This window comes from Symphodus melops (genome assembly GCF_947650265.1).
Source record: "Symphodus melops genome assembly, chromosome: 19".
NCBI lineage: Eukaryota > Metazoa > Chordata > Actinopteri > Labriformes > Labridae > Symphodus > Symphodus melops.
In genome coordinates this window covers 13,267,274-13,288,690 of record NC_136709.1, presented here as the reverse complement: position 1 = coordinate 13,288,690, position 21,417 = coordinate 13,267,274, and the positions used below count along the sequence as shown (strand labels likewise).

General features: G+C 43.1%; 2 protein-coding genes across 6 annotated transcripts in view; both read right to left on the bottom strand.

The window, feature by feature from the left end:
- Positions 1–17,132, bottom strand: part of rnf144aa (ring finger protein 144aa) — a 32,097-nt gene extending 14,965 nt beyond the window's left edge. Inside the window, exons 1-3 of one of the 5 annotated variants that reach the window (XM_079369723.1) lie at positions 16,891–17,132; positions 16,525–16,736; positions 15,962–16,072 (exon numbers count right to left, since the gene is read on the bottom strand). In XM_079369723.1, the coding sequence (XP_079225849.1) occupies positions 15,962–16,065 (104 nt within the window). In that variant the 5' untranslated portion in view covers positions 16,066–16,072; positions 16,525–16,736; positions 16,891–17,132. Of the gene's footprint in view, positions 1–15,961; positions 16,073–16,524 lie in introns of all 5 variants that reach the window. The other 4 variants (XM_079369724.1, XM_079369725.1, XM_079369726.1 and 1 more) reach the window with 4 other exon arrangements.
- Positions 17,133–18,776: 1,644 nt separating this feature from the next.
- rsad2 (radical S-adenosyl methionine domain containing 2) lies at positions 18,777–21,408 on the bottom strand. The gene is made up of 6 exons (XM_079370444.1): positions 21,091–21,408; positions 20,834–20,995; positions 20,482–20,711; positions 20,243–20,392; positions 19,464–19,496; positions 18,777–19,128 (listed from the first exon to the last, which is right to left on the bottom strand). Exons 1-6 carry the CDS (start codon positions 21,398–21,400, stop codon positions 18,964–18,966), a joined length of 1,050 nt encoding a protein of 349 aa, XP_079226570.1. The 5' UTR covers positions 21,401–21,408; the 3' UTR covers positions 18,777–18,963.
- Positions 21,409–21,417: the final 9 nt, after the last annotated feature.

Below are 21,417 nucleotides of genomic sequence, written 5' to 3'. Positions count from 1 at the left end.
GAGTATGTGTGTAAATGTGTAAGTAAGGACAATCTATAAAAAAAAAAGACTTTATTTGCTTCCATCTACTGTACATATGAAATCCAAAATATCAGGATGAGTGTTCAGAGGATGCAAACTCGCAAACAGGCCCACTGTATGCACAACCGCTCCAACTCTCTATAAAACCAAGGTGGTATTTTTAATCCAAGGCTTATGCCTAGCAAAAAAAAGAAAATACATTTAAAAAACCTCCTGAAACTCCTCTTATCTCAGCGTCTGGTGAAAATTTCACCTAAGTGAAGACTGACTGCCCCTTTTTTTTTCTCCCCTCCGTCATCACTTCTCCTTTGTGAGAGTCGGAGGGTTATTTTAGGCCGCCTCGCCTCGCCTCGCTCTCTCTTCTTCACTCTGTAGCTGAGAGCGAAGGGAGCGCTCGGCTGTTTACAGGAAGTGGTCCTGCGCGCACAACGTCAACACTGTCAAGCTCTCCCTGCGCTGCTTAGCAACCAGGCTGGAGGAGGATTTTATTGGGGGCGGAGGGAAGGAGGGGGGGGGGCGCACAGATAGACGGTAGCAGGAGAGAGATGGTGGCTTGTTTTCACTGGGCTCGCTTGTATACCGTCTGCCTCAGTGTGCAGCATTAGACAAGGCGAGTGGGAAGAGAGGGGTTGAAAAGTTCACACGATCGCTCTGTGGACTCTTCGGCTGTCTGCGTGCGCTACCTCGAGACGGGAGCGCAGAGGAATAAGAAACAGTGTGTTCTTGTTGAACAGAGATATGATGCACTCAAAAAAGAAAACTCATTCAACGATAAGGGGATGAGGGTATAAAAAAAAAAAAAAAAAAAAAAAAAAAAGACTGTCGCATTCCCCTAAGGATCAACTTGATGAGGGTACAAGGTGAAGACGGATGAATGACGAATAATGTGAACTAATTAAAAGCTCTGGGTTTTATTTACTTCAGTTCATGATGACATCACGTTTTTACTTGGAAAAGGAAGGACCAAACACATTTTTATTATCAAATTGTTCACCAGTATCTTGTTGAGCTTCTTTTTTTTTTTCTTGCTGCTGCCCTAACTTCTTCTTTTTTTTTTTTTTTTAATTCAGCCAACTTGACAAATGAGAGAGTTCAGGTGCTTCTGTTTTCTCCGTCACCATAGCGATCTGTCACTGTGACGTAAGGTTTGTGGAGTGGATTTAAAGGTACAGTACATCCACATTGACACACTAAACGCAAAGCAGTGCTTGTTGAGCTTTCATTCCTCAAACATGTGCTAGTATTGAAAGTTTGACAGTAAGACAAAACAAGCTCTCTCTCTTTTTTTTTCTTTTTTTCAATAAGCTACTGTAGGAAGTAGCTTTGGTTGACCTTTCATTATACGCCTTTACTCCTCTGACCCAACGTGGGGTGACGAGGACATCTCAGTTCACTTAATGCCGCTCAGTGGTGCAGGGAGAGAAGAACGAGGGTATACGAGAGCATCCTCGTCTTTTATTAGAGGACGCTCAAAGTCCTTGGAAATCACTGACTGGTAGGAAACTGGAGCTGTTAAAAATGAGGCGCTTCGCGATATATCACTCCAAGCAGGCAGGAGATAGCAGCAGGACTGACGGTGCCAGAAATGTTCTTTTCTCATTCCTCCTTAAAAACAACTTTGTTGGATACGTGTTAAGTGAGGGATTCAGAAGGCAGATGGCATCTTTAAAAAAAAAAAAAGTATTTTTGCATGCATCCAAGCACAGTCCAAGTCATTCGCAGAGTCCGTGTGGATTTTTCCTGATGGCGATTTTAATGCGGAAATCTTGAGTTGGTCTCATTTCAGCAGTGACATTCGATAGGGTGTAGCTTCCTGTAGAAACATCATTATGTCGTTTAGTTTCATTTCAACATTATTGCAACTTTATCTTCTGGCAAAAAAGGAGGCAGGATAAAAGATATAGGCCCTTTGTTTATCCTGACCCGAGTGGAAAAATACATTAGTGATTAAATACAGTTATCTCAACTCCTCCTTTTTCATCTCCTCGTGGTGTCTTAAGTAGGAGGACAGATAAAAAATTAGAGTGAGAAAATCCGAGGGCAGAAATAAGACGGGGGGGAGGGAGGGAGATGCACCTCATGTCTGACTCCTTGAAATCAGCTGGCACTCATCCATCTATCTATCACAGTGAGCGGAGAGCACCGAGCGGTGAGGAGGATCTATTCTTCAGGTGATCGACTCGTATAAAACAGCTTAAACAGCTATTTGTTATCAGGCTGGAGCTGCAGTCTTACAAACACGGCCCTGTGGGGCTTGTGTGAGAAGCCGTGTGCTATGGTGGTCCAAAATGATCCATGAAAAAGGAAATGGAGCTGCACAGGTGAGCCAGAGAGGCTCCAGCTCATATCTGCTTGAAACCAAAAGGGTGAAGTCTCTGAACTGAAGGATCAACAAAGAGGCCAGAAAATAACCGTCTCATTGTCGAAGTTGCTGAACTCCATTAGTCCTTGTGATGTAACATTGAATCATGGTCTAACAATACATCAATTATTATTACAACTGCTTTGTCGTAATATTATCAATACAGTGGTACATTAAAGTCACTGAGCCAGAACTGAGCCAATCACAAAGCAGAAAACTATGATGGCAGTCATATTTATACTTTGTTTCAAACTCACAACAGCATCAGCAAAACAACTGATGGAATCAGATTCTGTATCAGGAAGTCAAACGAGTATGGGATCACCTCTTCAAAACAAAACAAAAAAAACTGACGGTAAGAAAAGAGTGATCAATGCAGAAAGAAGGCCTAAATGAATCTATTTGTTCCTCCCACACTTGGTATCGGCTGTGCAAACGCTGACAGACCGGGTCGATGGGAACAAATGAAATTGTTTAGTAAGGCTGGCCTGAGGAGGACAAGAGAGGGAGGAGGAGAGACCGGGCGAGAGAGAGAGAGAGAGAGAGAGAGAGAGAGAGAGAAAGAGAAAATGAGTTTTCTAAGAGGAAAAAAAAAAAGGTGGTGCAGTGGCTTCGCTCTGCTGCATTATTAACTAGAAGGTCCATTATCACTGAGAAACACATGAACACATGCAGTATACTCCAAGCAGTGCGTGTGGGCCTCTCTTTCCTATGTAGCCTTCCAGAACTGTATACATCAGGAAAAGGTCAGGAGAGCGGAGGATCAATGAAGACAGGAGTCCAACATGCATCCTGAGCTGTGTGTGCTGTGGTTACCATGTGTCAGTCATGGGGGGGGGGGGGGGGGTCCATCATATAGCTCATCTGGATCCTCGTGCTCTTATGACTCCACATCCAACAGACAACCACAGAGACAGGCGCAATGTAACAGTGCATTGCATAACAGCCGTGGAAGTGGTCATGGCGGAGCAATAGAGGAGAGCCTCTCGGGGGAGATGGAGGAAAATGGGTTTACTTTTCTGCAGAATGCGTTAACCCATCCATTAAAGCTGGCTCCATTATATGGTGCATGTTGTGTCAAGACAAGGTAACTTTATAGGTCTACTGTAGCTGTAGCGCTAAACGCTCATTCTAATCTTCAAAAAAAAATTAAAAAAAATTGATGAGTGAATGTCCTGGCTTTAGTGAAGAGTGCGTCTTACAACGCCACACATTCACACGCAGCACATTAGCATCACTTCTCTCTTTATATTGGGGGGGGGGGGGGTGTCCTTATTGATATGGCTGCTCTGATTGAATTCCCGGCTAGCGTGCTGCTTTAAGAGTCGCCTCGTGTCACACTGAGCGCTGCTCAAACTTGTCCACGCGATCCTTTTAATGGCTCAGAGGCCCGCGCGGCGTCACGCGGTTACGTTCGATTCGAGCTCTTTAAAGCAGCAACAGTCACTCCCTGATGAGCTTACAGTGCGGAGGATTATGATTATTTAGAATCATAATCAGCTTTATTAGCCAGGTCAGGCTGTATAAAGGTGCAAGGAATTTTACTCCACTTTTTAAAAAAATATTTATAAAAAAAATCATTCGAGAAAAAAAAAAAAAAAAAAAGTTCCTCTAATCTTTAGAGTAAACTGTAGAAACTATGATTTGGCATCGGTCGGCACTGCTCATCCATTAAGAACTCAAGTGACTTTAAACTTAGTTCGTGTTTATTTTGGGGCGGCTGTAGCTCAGCTGGTAGATCTGGTCGGTTGTCTCCTAAACCGGAAGGTTGAGAGTTCGATGCCCAGCCTCTGCAGCCACAAGTCCGACGTGCTCTTGGGCGAGACACTCCGAGTGGCTCCCGCTGCTTCGTCAGCAGCGTATGAATGTGTTCGACGGGATCAACTTTCTTTATGTGATGATCTATCCCGAGCTGCACGGAGTCTGACCTGAATACTGGCAAAACTTTTCTTCATGTGAAAACCTGATACCTTGCTTCTTCTTTAATACTAATATAAACTGACATTTAACATACAGCAGTGTTCGTCATGTTACTCTCTGAGACTTGTGTCAGTCGGCATTCAAAGTAAAGTCTGCCTCTCAGAATGTGAGGATGAACGCAACTGACTCACGTCACGCAAAGCGGCTGTGCTTCAGAGCGATGCAGGCTTTGCATTCATGGGAAACTCAACTCACCGAAGTGCTCGTCGCCTGCTCATACAGGAGGAGAAATATACGTGAGAGAAAGGAGGGGGGGGGGACGGGACTGCTCTCCATTTACACCAAGGTTGCCACCTTTTTACAGAGCGTAATTATATAAAGTCCCATCAAAGCATTGCATAACACTCTATTTTTACCCTTCACCTATGGCTAATGGCTGATGTGAAGGGGAAAAAAAAGGAAAAAAAAAAAAAAAGCTGTTAACAACTGTTTGCTGTGTGCCAGCACAGCCAGCCCACGCAGTCTTTTCTCTCTCTCTCTCACACATACATGGTGCACACAGACGTACAGTTCAGCACGCGTCGCGCAGCAAAGCCGTCCTCCAGCTGACGTGCAGGAAGGTGCTGTCAAGCAGTTGGACAAGTGAGGACAGAGATGAAGACTGGGAGCTGAAGGCCACAGTGTGTCCAGCATAAACACACACACGCACACACACACACACACACACACGCACGCACACACTACCTGAAGTCACAGTGGATGGATGTAGGACTCTTCTTATAGGCACACATCCAACAACTCCACTCTTGGCACAATAAAAGGCCCCGTTTTAAGTGACGTCAAACAAAAGGAAGAAAAAAAACAAAAACAAAAACAAAACACTGGCTCTAGGTCTGACTAATAAGCACTTAGTGAACCAATCATCCGTGCTTCCTCCCTCCCCGTTTCCTTCCCGCCTTCCCTTCCCTTCCTCAACAGACCAGCCCTTCTCTTCATAGCCAATTAGTACAGTAAGGCCTTTACGTTTCCTTCCTGTCATATCCCCTCTGTGTTCACTGTGGCAAAGAAAAGAGAGACAGTGAAAAGGAAAGAACGAGAGAAAATCACGCAGCAGACGGATGGACAGATTCTGTAGTTTGACTTTAATGGGAAGGAAGTTTTTTTGGGGGTTTTTTTTTTCCTCTTATCGATCATTTCCTCTCAACTCATCTCCTAAAAAATAAACGGATCCTAAGATGTCTCCCTGGATGAAAGTTTGTTTCGAAAACATTTTTATGGGTATATTAGCAGCATGAGTAAAATAAGCTCTTCAGAACATTTTAAACCCACTGTGGGCTGTTTTGTCTCTGGTTATAAAACAGACTTTAATCAGGGAGAAGACGCAGACGATTTTTTGATCAGCCTTGTCCACAGGAGACGCTGACATCGAGACACGCCTAAAGTTCCTCACACTGGCATTAAACAAACTTGATGAAGGGGGAAACAATCTGGAGTGTCTTTCTTCTAAACGACGCTTGACGTCACAAAAGGCCTAACATATTGAGGAAAATACTACAGTCTATAAGTTCGTATGTAAATCAAATAAATATGAAGTGTCCGTTTCTACGTACGAGACTCTGATTGGACGTCAGATCAGAACACGATAGCAACGCCTCAGTTAGCTGGAATAACGCTTTCGGGGGATTCCAGTAGACTCGTGGTTGTGTCACGTGGTTGTGTCACTTCCTGGGTTCTCGTCACAGCAGACATGGGTTCGATCTCGGGTCTTTGCTGCATGTCATCCCCCGAACATTTCCTGTCTCTCGTCAGCTGTTCTGCCCGATAATGGAAAAAAATGGCCAAAAGAAATCTAACAAAAAAAAAAAAGGATGTTGCAGAATCATGTCTCACCCATCAACTTTTCAAGCTAATATTGTCAACCAACAGCGCGCGTCGTTTTCTTTCCACCTCTTCTTTTCTGTCCTGAAAACGTGCCTTCTTTTTTTCGACAACAAAATAATTGATCTCAGGATTTTCAGAAGCCATATTGAAGAGGGAGAGAAAGTATTGCAGCGCGTTGATAAATGGATGTTTTTGACTCAGCCCTAGAAGAGCGAGAGCGCGCGGGACCATTTTGTCTGACTCCAAAGATCTCCCGCTGCGTCACGTTTTTTTTCACGGTGTCGTGTTAAGAGAGCGTGGTTGGTCGATTCACCACGTGACCCAACGTAGGGTACAAGTTACTCCACCAGCATTAGTCACCAGCTGCTGCACCACACAATCATTAAGTCCTCTGCAGTGCCCCTAAAGTGAGCGCTGCACTGAACCAACAGTTACCTCTGCTATTAAACAGGGCTGCAATAAGCAAGGGTTTACCTTTTAATGACCACCCTGAGAAAAGCTAATGGGCGTCAACTTGAAGTCCCAACCCTGAAACCTTCCCCGCAAGCACATAAAAGCATCCCATAACGTTTTCACGTTACAGTCATGAGTGAGCCGTCTGTAAATGTACAGCCCTCAATAGATCCTATTTCTCCATCTGAAAGACAACAGCAGTGCAGTTATAAATAAAATCAAAGTGTGACATGTCCCCACTTTCATCTTGTGACAATAAAAAAAAAACAATAAAAAAAAAAAACATTTAGAAATACCAGAGTGTCTATTTGCAGCCCTTTTATTACAAGCAGAATGTAGGTCATGGGAGAATATAGGTCATATGTCAAACCACGCAGAAGTCATGCTATGGCCTTCGTGCTCAGCGTGCCCGGGTTCTGTTCTTCTTCTTTATCGACTCTCTGCTCACCCACATTCGGGAGCCAGAGTCCTCGCACAGGGACTATTATTTTTGGGACAGCTCAATGGCAGAATGTGAAAGGTGACGAGGCTTGGTAGAGGAGCAGCAGACGGGGACAGCCCCCCCCCCCCCCCCCCCCACCCCCCCCCCCTCGTCTGTCCTTGACACGCGGGGGGGGGGGGGGGGGGGGCGCGCCAGGAGTGGTGATAGGCCTAGTTTTTCCGTGCCCAGAGGAGTTACACAATAAACCAGATGCATTCTGGAGTGGGGTGGAGAGTGTGTGTGTGTGTGTGTGTGTGTGTGTGTGTGTGTGTCACGGTGACTAGTAAGTCAAAGTCCATTTAACAGTGAAGCATGACTATGTAGGGTAAATAAACCAATTGTATCATGCCCACTTTGGTCCTTGGCTATGCTTTCGTCTCGTTCAGAGAGTTTGAGAGGAAAATGCAAAGTGATAAAACTTTGGTTTGTTCTCTGGAACCCTCGTTGTTTCTACTTTAACCTGAGAGCTCAGTTTGAGTGAAGACAGCACGGACCACCAAATGTGTTTCTTCAGATCCTCCAAATCTTATATGATCCTTCTGCTTACAAACGTGGGTTTTTTTAAAGTGCATTTTTAAGATTAATCATTAAAAAAAAAAAGCCTCATTCTAAATCAGATCTATTGATTCACATCTAACAACTAGATGGAGAAAGAACGCAGCCTGATATAAACAGGGCTCACTGTGTGCAGGTAAAACGTCACAGAAACACTGAACATGTATGAACACTTCTTCAGCCTGTGCTCGTTGAAACTTGATTCAGCAAAGTGCGTGTTCCATCAGGCTGATCCAGGTAGATTCAGCCTTGCTGATGAAGCTGCTCGCTATCGAAAACAGCCGCAGCAAACAATGGTTGTGTTATATAAAGGAGAGGCTGACTTCCAACAACCTGTGGAATGATCAGCAGGCTACAACATCCAAGGTGCAGTTCTTTAAAGGAGTTAGTTTGTGTTTGACCAACTGAGCGCTCTCTCTCTCTCTCTCTCTCTCTCAAAAATAAAAGCAAACATACATGTTTAACTTCTGGGACTACGGCTCTTTTCATCCCCTAACAATGGGTTGAGTAACAGGGGGCATCCCTACTCCAAAAACAGCAATGTGTCGTACCACGTTCACTAATAAACACCGTCCGTCAGCACTCTCACAACTTAAATGTCGCACAGCCGAAAAACACAAAAGGCACACAAAGTTTCCCTGAGTAATCACAGAAAAAAAGCAGAAACAAAAAGGCGAAAGGAGTTTGGACAGAGGAGAAGGGGGGGGGGATTGCTGCTGCATTTTTGAGGAAGAAAACACCACGGATCAAATGGAGCGAAAAGGAAAAGTTAGAGACAGTAAGAAGATCGGGTAGAACACAAGAAATTATGTGAAAAGTAAATAAATAAATAAATAAAAAGGATGTAAGCCTCCTAAGTAGACCATTAGGCAAACGAGCTGCAGCTTGTGCAGCGCTTAATGACTGACTAGATATTCATGAGATCCAGTCGCTTTTAAAGGCTCTATTTGTTCTTCAAGTTTTTAAAGCTTTATATATTTGAAGTAAAAATCACTGCTAGTCTAAATGGAACCAAGCTGACACTTGCTGACTTCAAATGTCCTAAAAACTCGAAGAGTTTGTATATATATATATATATATATATATATATATATATATATATATATATATAAACATTTGATTGGTCTACTTATCCCCGACACCTGGAAGGGGGGCTAGACAGCTGATAACACACCCTGCTGCTCCGTCTTCACAGCACCCTCAGGCGTGATGACATATCGGTGAGTAACATGCACATGCACTAAAACAAAGTCTTACTGTCTGGCCTCACACACACAGACTGTGCTGTCCGAGGATGAAGGCACGCACTTCTCTACCACACTCCAATAAGAGAGAGAGAGAGATAAAACAACAAGATAGCGTGGCTGGAAGAAACGTCCTTATTTGCTCCAAATGACATCATAACTGGCGGACTCCACGAGTCCTTAAAACAAGCTGACAATAGGCTTCCTCTCCTCGCCAAAAAAAATCCATCCAGGCGACCATTAGCGTTTCAGAAGTTAAGTGAAGGCGACAGGAGAGCCACATGGAGCCTATTTCTATTGACAGATGCAGAGAGCCGGAGCAATGGGTCGACTTTGCCGGCAATCTGTTGTCTCTCACCGCTCGTCGTCTTCACTCATTAACTGAACATGCCCACTATAACCAGATTACGGCCAATAATGCCATTAAGCACTCATGTGGATGTTCTGACCAAGTCACCTGAACTGTAGAACTTACATCTCTACACACACCCAATCCAGAAAGATGTACTTTTTCCTCCAACAATTTCAATCTCGTACAAACATGTTTGGACTTCTCTCCATTTTTATCTTTGATATCGGGGAAAGTTGCTTTCAGTTTATGCTTCAACTTTAAGAAATATGCAGCATCCCAAAAAAAGGCGAACAGACTGGGGAAAAAAAAAAAAACAACCTTTCACTTGTCTTTCATCTTCGAGGGAGAGCCTCATTGGAATTCCTCGTGAATTTCTTTTCCAAAAAAATAATAAAAAATGAGGACAACACTGCAGTGTAAACACGTGTTGGATGGTTAATGATGTGGACTCCAATAGCCTTCCACTATAAACGGTGCTTTCCTTCAGCAATGAACTGAGCGTTCATCAACACAACATGCGATCACAAGGTCACACCCACTGAGGGCGTCGAGGGCTGAGCTCCACAGAAGAAGAGCTGCATTCACAGGCCGTCTGAAAGGGACATAACTGAGCACATTTCTGACACGGTTTCTGAAACACAAACAACAGACGCCTTTTGGCCGCGGGCCATCGCTGTCGTATCGAGACTGTTGACGACTTGGAGTTTCCCCTGTTCAGCAAAACGTGTGCTTGCCCCACGGAGATCAGATCCACGAAACAAAGAACACGTTAACTTAGATTCAAGCTCCACTCCCTCTGTCCACGCCGTTATTAAAATCAGCCCAGCAATTCAGGGAATTAACTCTGATTGGTTTAACTAACGACTACTGCATGCATTACAACCAGGTGTCTACGGCGACAGGAATGTGTGCACAAGCACAACGAGGTCAACATTCGAAGTGTGTTCGTCTGGCAATACCTTTAAAAAACGTAAAGACTGTGGAGATGACAACAGCTTTATCACACGTCACAACACCACCCTGTGGACAAATCCGCTATGTGAGCCGTTAGCTCAATGTCAGCGTGCAGCCTGGGAAAAACATGGCCGCCGGAGACAACACAGGAGCAGATTTTTTTTTTTTAACCAGAATCCCACTGTGACATCACAAGGAGAGCAATTTTCAAACAGAGCATTTTGTCTCTGAGTTGTAAGACTTGTGCTATACTTTTGTGGGTCGGTAGACACTCAGTCAGTGTTTCCCAAATGTGTTTTTTTTTTTCTTCTTACATGTCCCACCAAAATGGAGAGAATTCAGAAGAGGGGAAGCGTCTCCAAACAGAAGTTTGTTTTGGTTTCATAAAAGTCGGACATTCTCCCTTTAAATTTTATGAATCCCCCTAAAAAAGTTGTCGTTTTTTCCCCCCTGTCCTGTACGCCTTTTTTCTGCACCAAAAGAAGACGTATCAAATTCTGCTAGTTCTCCATGTCTATCCTTAGTGAAAACAATAAGCAGCACAGTTAAAATATATTTTAGGGTAGGCTTTTCGTATGAAGTGCACATTACGCTTCAGGAGAGCCCTTGTGCTGTGTGTGTGTGTGTGTGTGTGTGTGTGTGTGTGTAGGGCGAGCGAGTTCTACCTCTCCTTACACACACACACACACACACACACACGTTTGTCTGGTTGTAACGATGCAGACACTTACACTGTGTTATATCATATCAACATTTCGAGCCTTTCACTGAGATGACTTTGATGAGAACACTACACAGTGAGCCGGTGTGACTGCTGCCTGATGAGGACTGCCGTCACTCTGTTGGACAATAGAGTGTTCATGGTCACACGAGGAGAGAGCCACTCCAACAGAGAGCCGGCCACGGCCTCGTCTGCAGGGTGCACTCACGCTCTCACTACAGGCAGCACAAACAACTCTCAACCAACTCACTAAAAGAAGCAGACAGATTTTTGAGAGTGTGTGTGTGTGTGTGTGTGTGTGTGTGTGTGTGTGTGTGTGTGTGTGTGTGTGTGTGTGTGTGTGTGTGTGTGTGTGTGTGTGTGTGTGTGTGTGTGTGTGTGTGTGTGTGTGTGTGTGCGCAAGTGCTTTTATTTCAAGACACATTTTGTCGTGCACAAAAAGGTTTTTTTTTAATCCATCTTCAACACCTTGTTTTGAAATTACATACCATCATTCTGGGCCCCAGACTGCCTTGTGAGTCCCACTGCAGAAAGATGGGCAGGAGGGGAGCCAAAAACCCAGAGGAAATGCACTGATGTCCTGTTGTTGGGCAGCACAAAGGATGTAACGCCGATAAAAAAAAAACTGACCAGAGGAAACGGTTTACGTTCTGTGAATTGACACGTTTGAAGGAAGTGCTGGCACCACAAGTATTTATCTGTCCATCTTTTTTTCCCCACACATACATTTAAATGGCTTACACTTTACCAGCTGTCCTCGGCCTTATAAATCTACATAGGCCATTTTATATGCTTCTCAGGGACCCTGTTTTTTTTTTTCATTATTTAATTAGTATACTTTTTTTTTTTTTTTTATGTCAGAGGTGTCATAATAGAGGCATTCACTGACAGTGTGAGGACACAGTGGATTTTATTACAGGGATAATAGGCAATTGGTTCCAGATAACCTGACAGAGGTGCAGTCTCATGATCCTTACTGAAGCCCGTACGGGGACGAGCAATGCTCACAAAAAAAAAAAAAGAAGAAGAAAGGCAGAAGACTTCAGGAGAACAAACACCTCACCAAACATTTTCACACCTGTTCATTTCATAATTCTTAAGATCCACAGTTGTAGTCTTTATTATTTTTTTTTAAGTCAAGTTGCTAAAATAAGGCAGTAAACTGTCTCTTTGGCAGGTAAAAAAAGTGTTTGTTACCACTGTGTGCCAAGTGTTAGTAAGGTCCTACAATAAGATTAGAAAGTACAAGCAAGAAGTTGAGAGTTTAGAGCAGATGAAGTAAGAATAAAAGCTTGTTTAAAAAACACTGAATTCTCCTGACCACTCGTTCTTTACACATTCACTGTTCTCTACATCTGTTGTCTTCCCCCGTTGCGTTTGCTGGCGCTTTATGCCGCGCCAGGTTGCACCAGTTTCTAGCTCCTCACTGGCACTCCCAGATCCCGGCCTACCTCCTGACTCATGTACTTGTACTTCAAGTTTTGAGATTTGTAACATTTCTGCAGAGTTACGAGCACGAACATGTTGGACTGTGCCATGTTTTTTTTCTCCCTTTTCCTTTATGTGAGTAGGTTGAGAGCGTCAGTGATAGAGACCGACGTAGTAAGAGGAAAGTGTTGGCTCATTCCCAGCCGAGCCGAAGTGTGAGTGGTGCGTCTTTAATGGACACTGGAACGTCATTTGTTTGTGAGGATATCGTTGATCCAGGGGATCGTGGGTGGAAAAGAAATGCTGCCCACGTCTCTCCAAATGAGCCACTTTCAAAAAGAAGCCAACTTGGCTCATATTTGGTTCTTGCATTGGTGGACACCAAGATGAGAAGTGAACTGTTTGAGAAGGATTTGAAAAGTTTCGTTCCTCCCAAAAACAAAAAAAAAAAATCTATTCAGGCTGTTTTCTGCAAGAGTCAGAAAACTCTACAACTAAAATCAAAATGCATCCAGTGTTGCCATGACATCTGTTTCTAAAACTACAGCTGTGGCCTTCATTGGGATGCTTGTTTCCCTGGGAAGAGCCTCCAGCAATTTACACATTCCTAAACCATTCGATCCTGGAAAGTGTCTCCTATTACGAGCCCTACCTGTGTGTGAAAAACGGAGCCCTTTTTTCTTTTTTTTTTCTTTTTTTAAATGCCAAGCAGCCGACTGGAAGAAGCGAGGCGTGCACACACGAGCATCCCATAATGCTCTCATAACAATCCCCATATCATCCTGACGTGATCCTGACTGGCTGGAAAAAAGCCATCACACACACACACACACACACACACACACACACACACACACACACACAGCTAGAGCGCTCTGAACGAGGACGCACATTAATTTCAGGAGTACTCGAGTGGTTCTTGTTGACTCGTCTGGTTCTGGCTTCATAAACACACACACACACACATTTCACCTGGAAACGGGGCAGCTTAAGAAACACTCGCCAAAACAGGCTGCCGAAATGGCATTTAAGCTGTTGCATAATCCTTGGCAGACTACAACCCCTGGAGTCGGATTACACCAAAAAGGACTTCTCTAGATGTGTAAATGTTACTAGAATTAAAGTGCAAGTCAACAAATGTCCTCTGCAGGAATGTTCTGTATATCTGAGACAGCTAAGTCTCTTTAGAAATGTCAGTTACCTAACCGCAGGAGTCTGACATTTCCTGTCGCCCCGTGCTCTCGGAAGCTCCTCGATTCGGTCCCAAGAACAAGACTTGGGTTGCAAGACACCGATAGTAATTGGAGGGGTTTAATTACAAAGTCTTTTTCGACTAAACTTCTCGATCTACTCTGTCTCGGTCTGACTAATCTCCTTAACATTAGGTGCTGCTGCACAGTAAAGCCGACTCCCGCACAAGGCAGATAGTCCTCTTCATGACCTGGAAACCAAAGAGCTGCCGTGTTTATTCCCCCAGGCACACTTGTGTGATTGCGCCACAATGTAACAAGACACTCTACGAATCCAAAAAGGCCCAGAATGCATGCGCCATATTACACAGAAGGCGAGGCGGAACAGGTCTCAACCCTTTGCTGCGTTATTCTCCTCCACATAGGTCGGCGCTAATAATCCATCACTGAGGCATGGGAGTACGAAAATATTGAAGATTACGTAAGAGTAGGTTCTGAGCTTGATTTGATTGGACAAGAGGCTTTTCCCAAGCACTGACACGGAGAACAAGAGCACTGGGGACTTTTAATTACGAGTATAACTCAGCTTTAGGTGTTCTGACAACTGAACGCCACATCACGCATCAAGCGGGTAACTCAGACTCACAAACGTGATACACTCACTGTAAGTAGTTGTCTTGTTTATTGCAGTTTGCTAATCCACTTGAAAATGCTGCTTATACAGTCGTAGTGTGAGAATCACACTCACAGTTACGATGTATACCAGCAGATTTAAAAAAAAATTTTTTTTTTTGGCTCACAGCCTGCCAACCTCGCGCTTACGACCGAATCGTAGCCATGACATTGTTCAGTACATCAGCACTCCTTCTCGTGTGAAGGAAACGCCACAAGAGCGAGTCCTGAGGGGAAGAAGAAAAAAAAAATAACAGGAGCATGGCCGCCGTCGACCTGTGGCCTCGTACCGGCGAGGACTTTGCCGAGAGACTGCACGTGTATACTCTAGCTAACTCTGCGACAATGCATCAAATGGAGACGTGCGTTCATCTTGTATTGAACACGGTCCCTGTGAATAAGATCAAAGGAGTGCTAATGGTCACCTGGAGTGTAACATTGCTATCAAACAACCGTTGTAGAAGCAGCCTATTAGCAAGAAATCACAACAAACTAATGACTCTGCTCAAACATCTCAACTCGTTCCACAACACAGAAACGAGGCGTATGCCAAGCAACCCAAGCCCTCTGTGGCGCCGCTGCCATAGCTCCACTGTTTAAGTCTATGGTTACCACCACCAGCGACTTTAGGTACTTTTATTGTCAATGTTTTCATTTCGTCAAATTAGATTCTGTTGAGTGATCCAGATGCACCAGCTTGAACAAATCAAGACTGTTTGCAGCGTTTTGTAATTTCATTCAACTGGAGTAAAGTCGAGATCACGCTGAGTGTTGCGCCACTCCTCGTTGTTTGAAAGGTCCAACATGTAAAAGCAAGACATTCCTTCACCATCACAATGACAGTTGAACAGAGACCTTTAATCTAACGGCCGTGCAAAAGTGAAGCTGAGCCATGAAAGGCTTCACATTTACTAAGAGAGGTGAACTAAACAACCAGAGCCGCCTCCTTTCAAAGCGCCCTTTATGTGTACGCCTGCATATTCCCATATAAATTCACTTGAGCGCATTTCTGACCCCGACTGTTCTCCCTGTGGAGCTCCAGGCATCATAACCTCGTGCCTTCTCACTCTTTAAGTAAACTTATCTCCTCTCCCCTCTGGGAACAGGCTGACGGCTGCTGGTCACTCTTGAAGAATGTGTTGCTGTTTTGTACAGACCAGCTATTTTCTTGTTTTGAACAAATCTGCAGCAGGGAGTGTGATGCTATTTATCCCCCCCCCCCCCCCCACACACACACACACACCCACCCACGTATGGGAACAGGGTGCTTTCCGAGGAGAAGGGGAGAAAGTGCATCTCAACATCACTCTTCAGCACATGTGTGTGTGTTTGTGTAAGGAAATGTGAATATGCTGCATTCCCAAAACATGTCTGACAGAGGAAGAGCAAGCATGCGTTTCCCGTAATATGAAATTGGAGAGATAATCAATCGCAGACAATGGGAGGGTTAACAAGCAACGATTAACAACACACAAACTGAACATATTTCATGAAGTCAACCACAGACAAAAGCAGGCCCCAATGTGTAGAAATAAATGACATGGAGCGTGTCATACAACAATGAAAACCAGAAATGTTTCTTCCCCTTACCTTAGATTAAAAAACAGGTGTCCCTGAGAATAATACTGTTCGTGTAAGCCAACATTAGAGGAGATCAAACCACATAAAAAGACAAACACAGCGTTCAGGTGGGAGTCGGACAGACATTCACTTCATGAAGCACAAACCTCATAGCCTTGGCTAGCACTGACTGCAGAGATGCTCTGTTTGTCTGGTAGCCTGGTTTCACTGCTCTGCCTATAATCTGACTGTACCCTGAGGGGGGGGACATGCTGCTGCTTTAAATGGAAATAGCAGGGCAGAGAGAGAGAGAGAGTGACCTTTCGGAAGCTCCACTGTGCAGCTGCTCGATGAGAAACAAACATGATTGAACAACAACTACAGCAACTCTGATCAAGTGTCAGCAACGTGCACACACACAAACACACACACACACACAAACACACACACAAGCACAAAACCGTACTGATGTCATTTTTTAAGCTGTCTACCTGCAGCCAAAGCTTTGTCATTCACCCACTACAACAGTTTTCTCCAAGAAACGACAACAAACAGGTAATAGGGCTTGGCAATTGTGAGATAAGAGCAACATTGGTGGAGGGGGAAAAAAACGAGGAAATGGCGAAAATTAAATGCGACAGTGGTTTCTAATAGAGGCAGGATGGACATAAAGTGCTAAAGCAGAGCTCCCCCCCACACACACACACTAAATAAAAGCACGAAAGCTTACCTGGCTTTCTGAGATAACGCCGTCTTGATGGTGTAACCTCAGGGAAAAGGTGGAAAAAGATGATCTTCTGAATTGGATTAGCGAAGAGACAGCCAACCAGTCAGGCGTCGGAGGAGAAAGAGGAGGAGGAGGAGGAGGATATTTCTGAAGGGGTGATGCCCATGTTCATTATGTGTCCCTCCGACGTCGGGGTGGAAACATTTGACCTGCTACTGTCGCGTGCAAGGGTGAAGACCGAACACCATCGGTGAAATTAGACAAATACACCAACAGATGGGGGAGAATAAGCTGCAGCTGAGTCTCTCCTGTTTTGCCCGACAGTAGGATTGTTTGTACACCGGAACGCAGCGGTATAATCTCGATTACCGAGGAGTGCGCAACGTCCAGCCCGACAGCCAGCGACACAATCCCCGCAGAAAGCGCCAGGCTATCAGGTTGCACAGGAAGCGAACCGGGGGGCGGTGTGTTTACCTCTCCGCCGTCCCTGCTGCCGTGCTCGGTGGGAAATCATCTGCTTCGCACTGGAGGGACGCCATTTGTTAGTGAGAGGGTTCCCGTCTGCGTTTACACAGCCGAGCCCAGCGACCAGCCCCTTTACTCAAACGACAGCTCCCCCTGCTGGCAGAGAGCTGTAACTCCCTCTGTCAAAGTGTCTGACTGGTTGAACTCACCAGCTTGGGAGAGTAACACAATAACGAAGTAAACCACTTATTGATTCCCGATTAAACATCTCAAAGTATATTTTTCACAACTTTTATTTAATAATATTCTCAAACGTTTGTGTAATTTTATTCTATGAATTTGCTTTGTCTGTTTTGGTGTCCTTTGTGCCAATTTAAAATGGTCAAGGTCTGATTTTGATTGTTAAAACATATATGAGGAAAACAACAAAACAAAAAAAATGTGATTAAATAATAATAATAAAAAAGACTAAAACAGCCTTAATATTTACAGTCTATGGTTGGAATAAAAATGGTTACGTTTCAATCGCCATCTAGTGGTAGAAACTAGTTTCTGCAACTGGTTATTTTACAAGTGTTGAGACAAATTAGACAAATAATACAGCCATTATACTAAAACATCACCAAAATATAAATGGCCAAAAATTAATTCTACATTTACAGTTTTATATGCACACAGCTCATATGATCCATCATAGTCAACCATAAAGTGTGCACACTATATTCACACACTCTTTAGATGCATATTTCTATATTGACATTTCACAATCGTCATCATTCTATATTATAATTACATGGGGTTTTTTTTGTCCTTATCTCAAGCTAAATATCTTTTTTTTTTCCTGGGCTATATCATACGGCAACAGCATATATATATATATACAGCAACTTCAAAGCTGAAGTATGATTTTCTTAGGTATACAGTAATGCAGCATACTCAATAATAATAATAATTTATACTTTAATTTCCCACGAGGGGAAATTTGGTTTACACTCTGTCTAATGAACACACACAGGCCAAAATGCGCACTCATGCACAAACAGGATCCTAGTGACACATTAATGGAGAGGTCTCAGGCTGCCCAAAGCAAGCGCTCCAGAGCAGTTTGGTTTGGTGATGCATGCTCAGGAAGTGGACTGGCACCTATCCAGCTACCTGGTACTTGAACCAGCAACCCTCCAGTTCCCAACACAGGAACTGGAGGGTTGCTATCTCTAATTTGCAAAAAATGAAACTTTAGTTAAATATATGTAAATACAAATGACCTTATACAACCTGTATGACATCAATGTCTTCATTTTCTGTCTCTTAATACAGTCAATTTATTGTGCATTTTTCAGACAGAATCATTAAGTAATTGAAGACTTATTTCCACTGTTTTCTTTTCATATTGGGTTCAACTACCTTCATTCATATGTTTATTGGTTCAACTCTGGTCAGCTTTTACATCAATATAAGGATCTTTGTATCAGAACCAAGAAGCAGCAACATGCACTTTGAGTGTGACTAGAAGTGGACAGGACAGCGTGCTCACACAATTCAAATGTCAACTGTTGCGTCGAAGCGGTTTATAGCATGCGTTAGAAAGTGTTCTTCCTCATCCTGGAACATGTTATCACAAGGACCAGATGGACACATTTATCTTCTACTATGGGGAGGACATTACAGGACACATTTATGACCAGTTAACTAATAAAAAGTGATACACTGTTAAATTTGTGTTTATGTGTGGATGTAAGGGATATCTAAGCTGGAGTAAAATCAGACTGGAAGAACACAACAAAAAACAAAACATTTTTAGATGTAAAACTGAAAAATAACTTTATAGTTCTGTTACATTTGCTAATACAAGTGCATGTAGTGCAAGGAACAAAAACAATCATCAGAGCATTAAGTTCTATAAAGAAATAAAAAATGATAATACTGTACAAAAGATCAGTGCTATTACTAAAACACAGTTGTCATCATTGCAGAACTTCACCACTCCAGCTTCATGTCGGCTTTGCTCCACACATATTTCCCTCCTCTCTTTAGAAACATCTTTTCATCAAAGCCGCTGAAGCAAATGGCCCTCTCCACACCGACATCAAGGATGGATTTGGATGGGTCCTTCCTTCCCTCTCGACAGTCCAGGAAACGCATCTGGAAGAAAAAAAAAAAGAAGAAGAGTGAATCAGTTAAACACTGAAATATTCCTCAGATGTGGTAAGTTATCTGTGAGTTTAACACAGGAGTTTTATTTGCCTCAGACAAAGCATAAAGACATGCAACTTAAATGTGTTTAAATTGGCCCAAAATTAAGACAGTATTGTATTTTATCAAATAAAATACAATGTCCACAAAATGTATAGGTTCAGCCCCATTTACGGTTAAAGAAACACATCATTTGGATTATATGAGTATTCCAGAGTAAAATAGAGAACAGATTTATTTTTTTTGTAATATGAGGAGAGTTATAAACAATAGAAGGTACTTACATATTCATCCAAGATCAGGTAGGAATTCCTCATCTGTAATGAAAACCACAAATTTTAACTTTTGGTTTAGACTCTTTCTAAACATTGTCAAAATATTCATACGCTCAGAACACAACTGGTGATGCTCCATCCCTCAAACAAAATGTCCTAAGAAAAATTTCACTGACAGGATGCAGGGAAATTGTTTTTCTCATTTCCTTCTTCTAACATCTAAAGGCTTGGATTGCACCAAAATGGCTGAACCAAGAGAGAGTGAGATGTGGCTGACAGGCCATTAAAAGTTTTTTTTAAAAGTTGTTCCTCTGATTGATCTCATATGATCAAACGTTTTATGATCCACCAAAAACAGCCCTGCCATCCAATTTTGGGTCCTAACCAAACAGTTGACAATAACTCATCTAGAATTTTTGAATCTATTTTTGGGACACATTCATAATTTCCCCATCTCCTTTTTTTCTACTGAGAGTTTCTATTTAAAAAAAAAAAAAAAAAAAAAAAAAAACAGATGTATTTTTAATCACACCTTTAAACAAGAATGACTATTTCATGGAGATGTCGTACACAAATTAATGCATATTAATGACTTGTCATCCTTTCCAGTTCAGAAATGTTAGCATGCTACTAGACAAAACTATGCTAATGTACAAGGATTATATGGTACCTGAACATCAATGCTACTAAATAACAGTTGGTATTAAACTGTGAGCACGTGTAGACAATATCATGATGTCAAATAGTTTGAAATATAATATTCATTGCCTCTGTAAACAAAGTCCTACCTTCTCATTGGACTCTGGAACCAGGCAGGAGACGCTGCTGTGTCTATCCAGAAACTCCTGAAACTGTTCTTCACTGATGACAAACCTCTCGGCTTCCCTCAGGGCCTCCTCTCCTGCATTTTCCCCATCAATCAACAAACACTGGAACACCTGAAAACGCACAGAAAGCTTGAGCCTGTTTCACCTTTCAACCAAAACATATACACTCTCCATTTCCTCCCTTTTTTTGTTGTTGTTACCTTCCAGCGCACTGGGTTAAGCCGGGTGATGGACTCCGTCATGTCTTCATCCACGTTGAATGTGTTGATAACAGAGTTTATCTTGAACGCCACCTTGTACTGCTGGCACCAGCTGCAGATCTTGTAAAGGTTGTCGAGGTGGCTCTTTTTGCCCTGAGCTCTGCCGATCAGCTGGTTGGTATCCTCATTGAAACTGTCACAAGAGATGGCCAGGATGTCCAGATAGTCACCTGGTTGAGTGAGGTGATCATTTTAAGGTCACGCAGATCATTTGCATCAGCTCAAGTAGTGTCCTTCTTTGAATAAAAATATAAGTTTAAAAAACATGACCGGCTCTAATTTGAAGACTTACCATATTTTTGGAACCATTTTTCTCTGATCATGCTTCCATTGCTGACGATGCTGATGCTTGGGAGGTCAAGGTCCAGTTTACAAAACTGAACTAATTCACCCAGAAAATCTCCTTTATCATGCAAGAATGGCTCACCCCCTGAGAAGTTGATCTTTTCCATGCCTGGCAACCAAAAAGATACATGTAACAATAGGAACAAAAGTTGGGTCGGCTAATTAAGCAAAAGATGAGAATACTTATTGATTTGTCTAACTTACCCGCTTCCTTCAAAAGTTTGAGGCCCCTCTTGGCTTCATCCAGAGGCAGGACAAAAGATGTTTTCGCAGTGTGGAAGCAAAATCCGCATTTGTAATTACACTTGCGTGTAAAATGATAGTTAACGCTGGTTGGTGTCGTCGAATTTTGGATTTTGTTTTCTTCCTGTTTGCTGTGAGTAGGAGGAGGTGAGACTTTCCCCCTGCAGATCACAGCTTTCCAGTCACAAAATGTGGAATATAAATTCGTCAGTAAGCGGAAGCAGAGCTGCAGCAGCAGCTTGGGGGACGCGACCACAATGTTAAGTTGCATCTTCAAATCGACCGGAT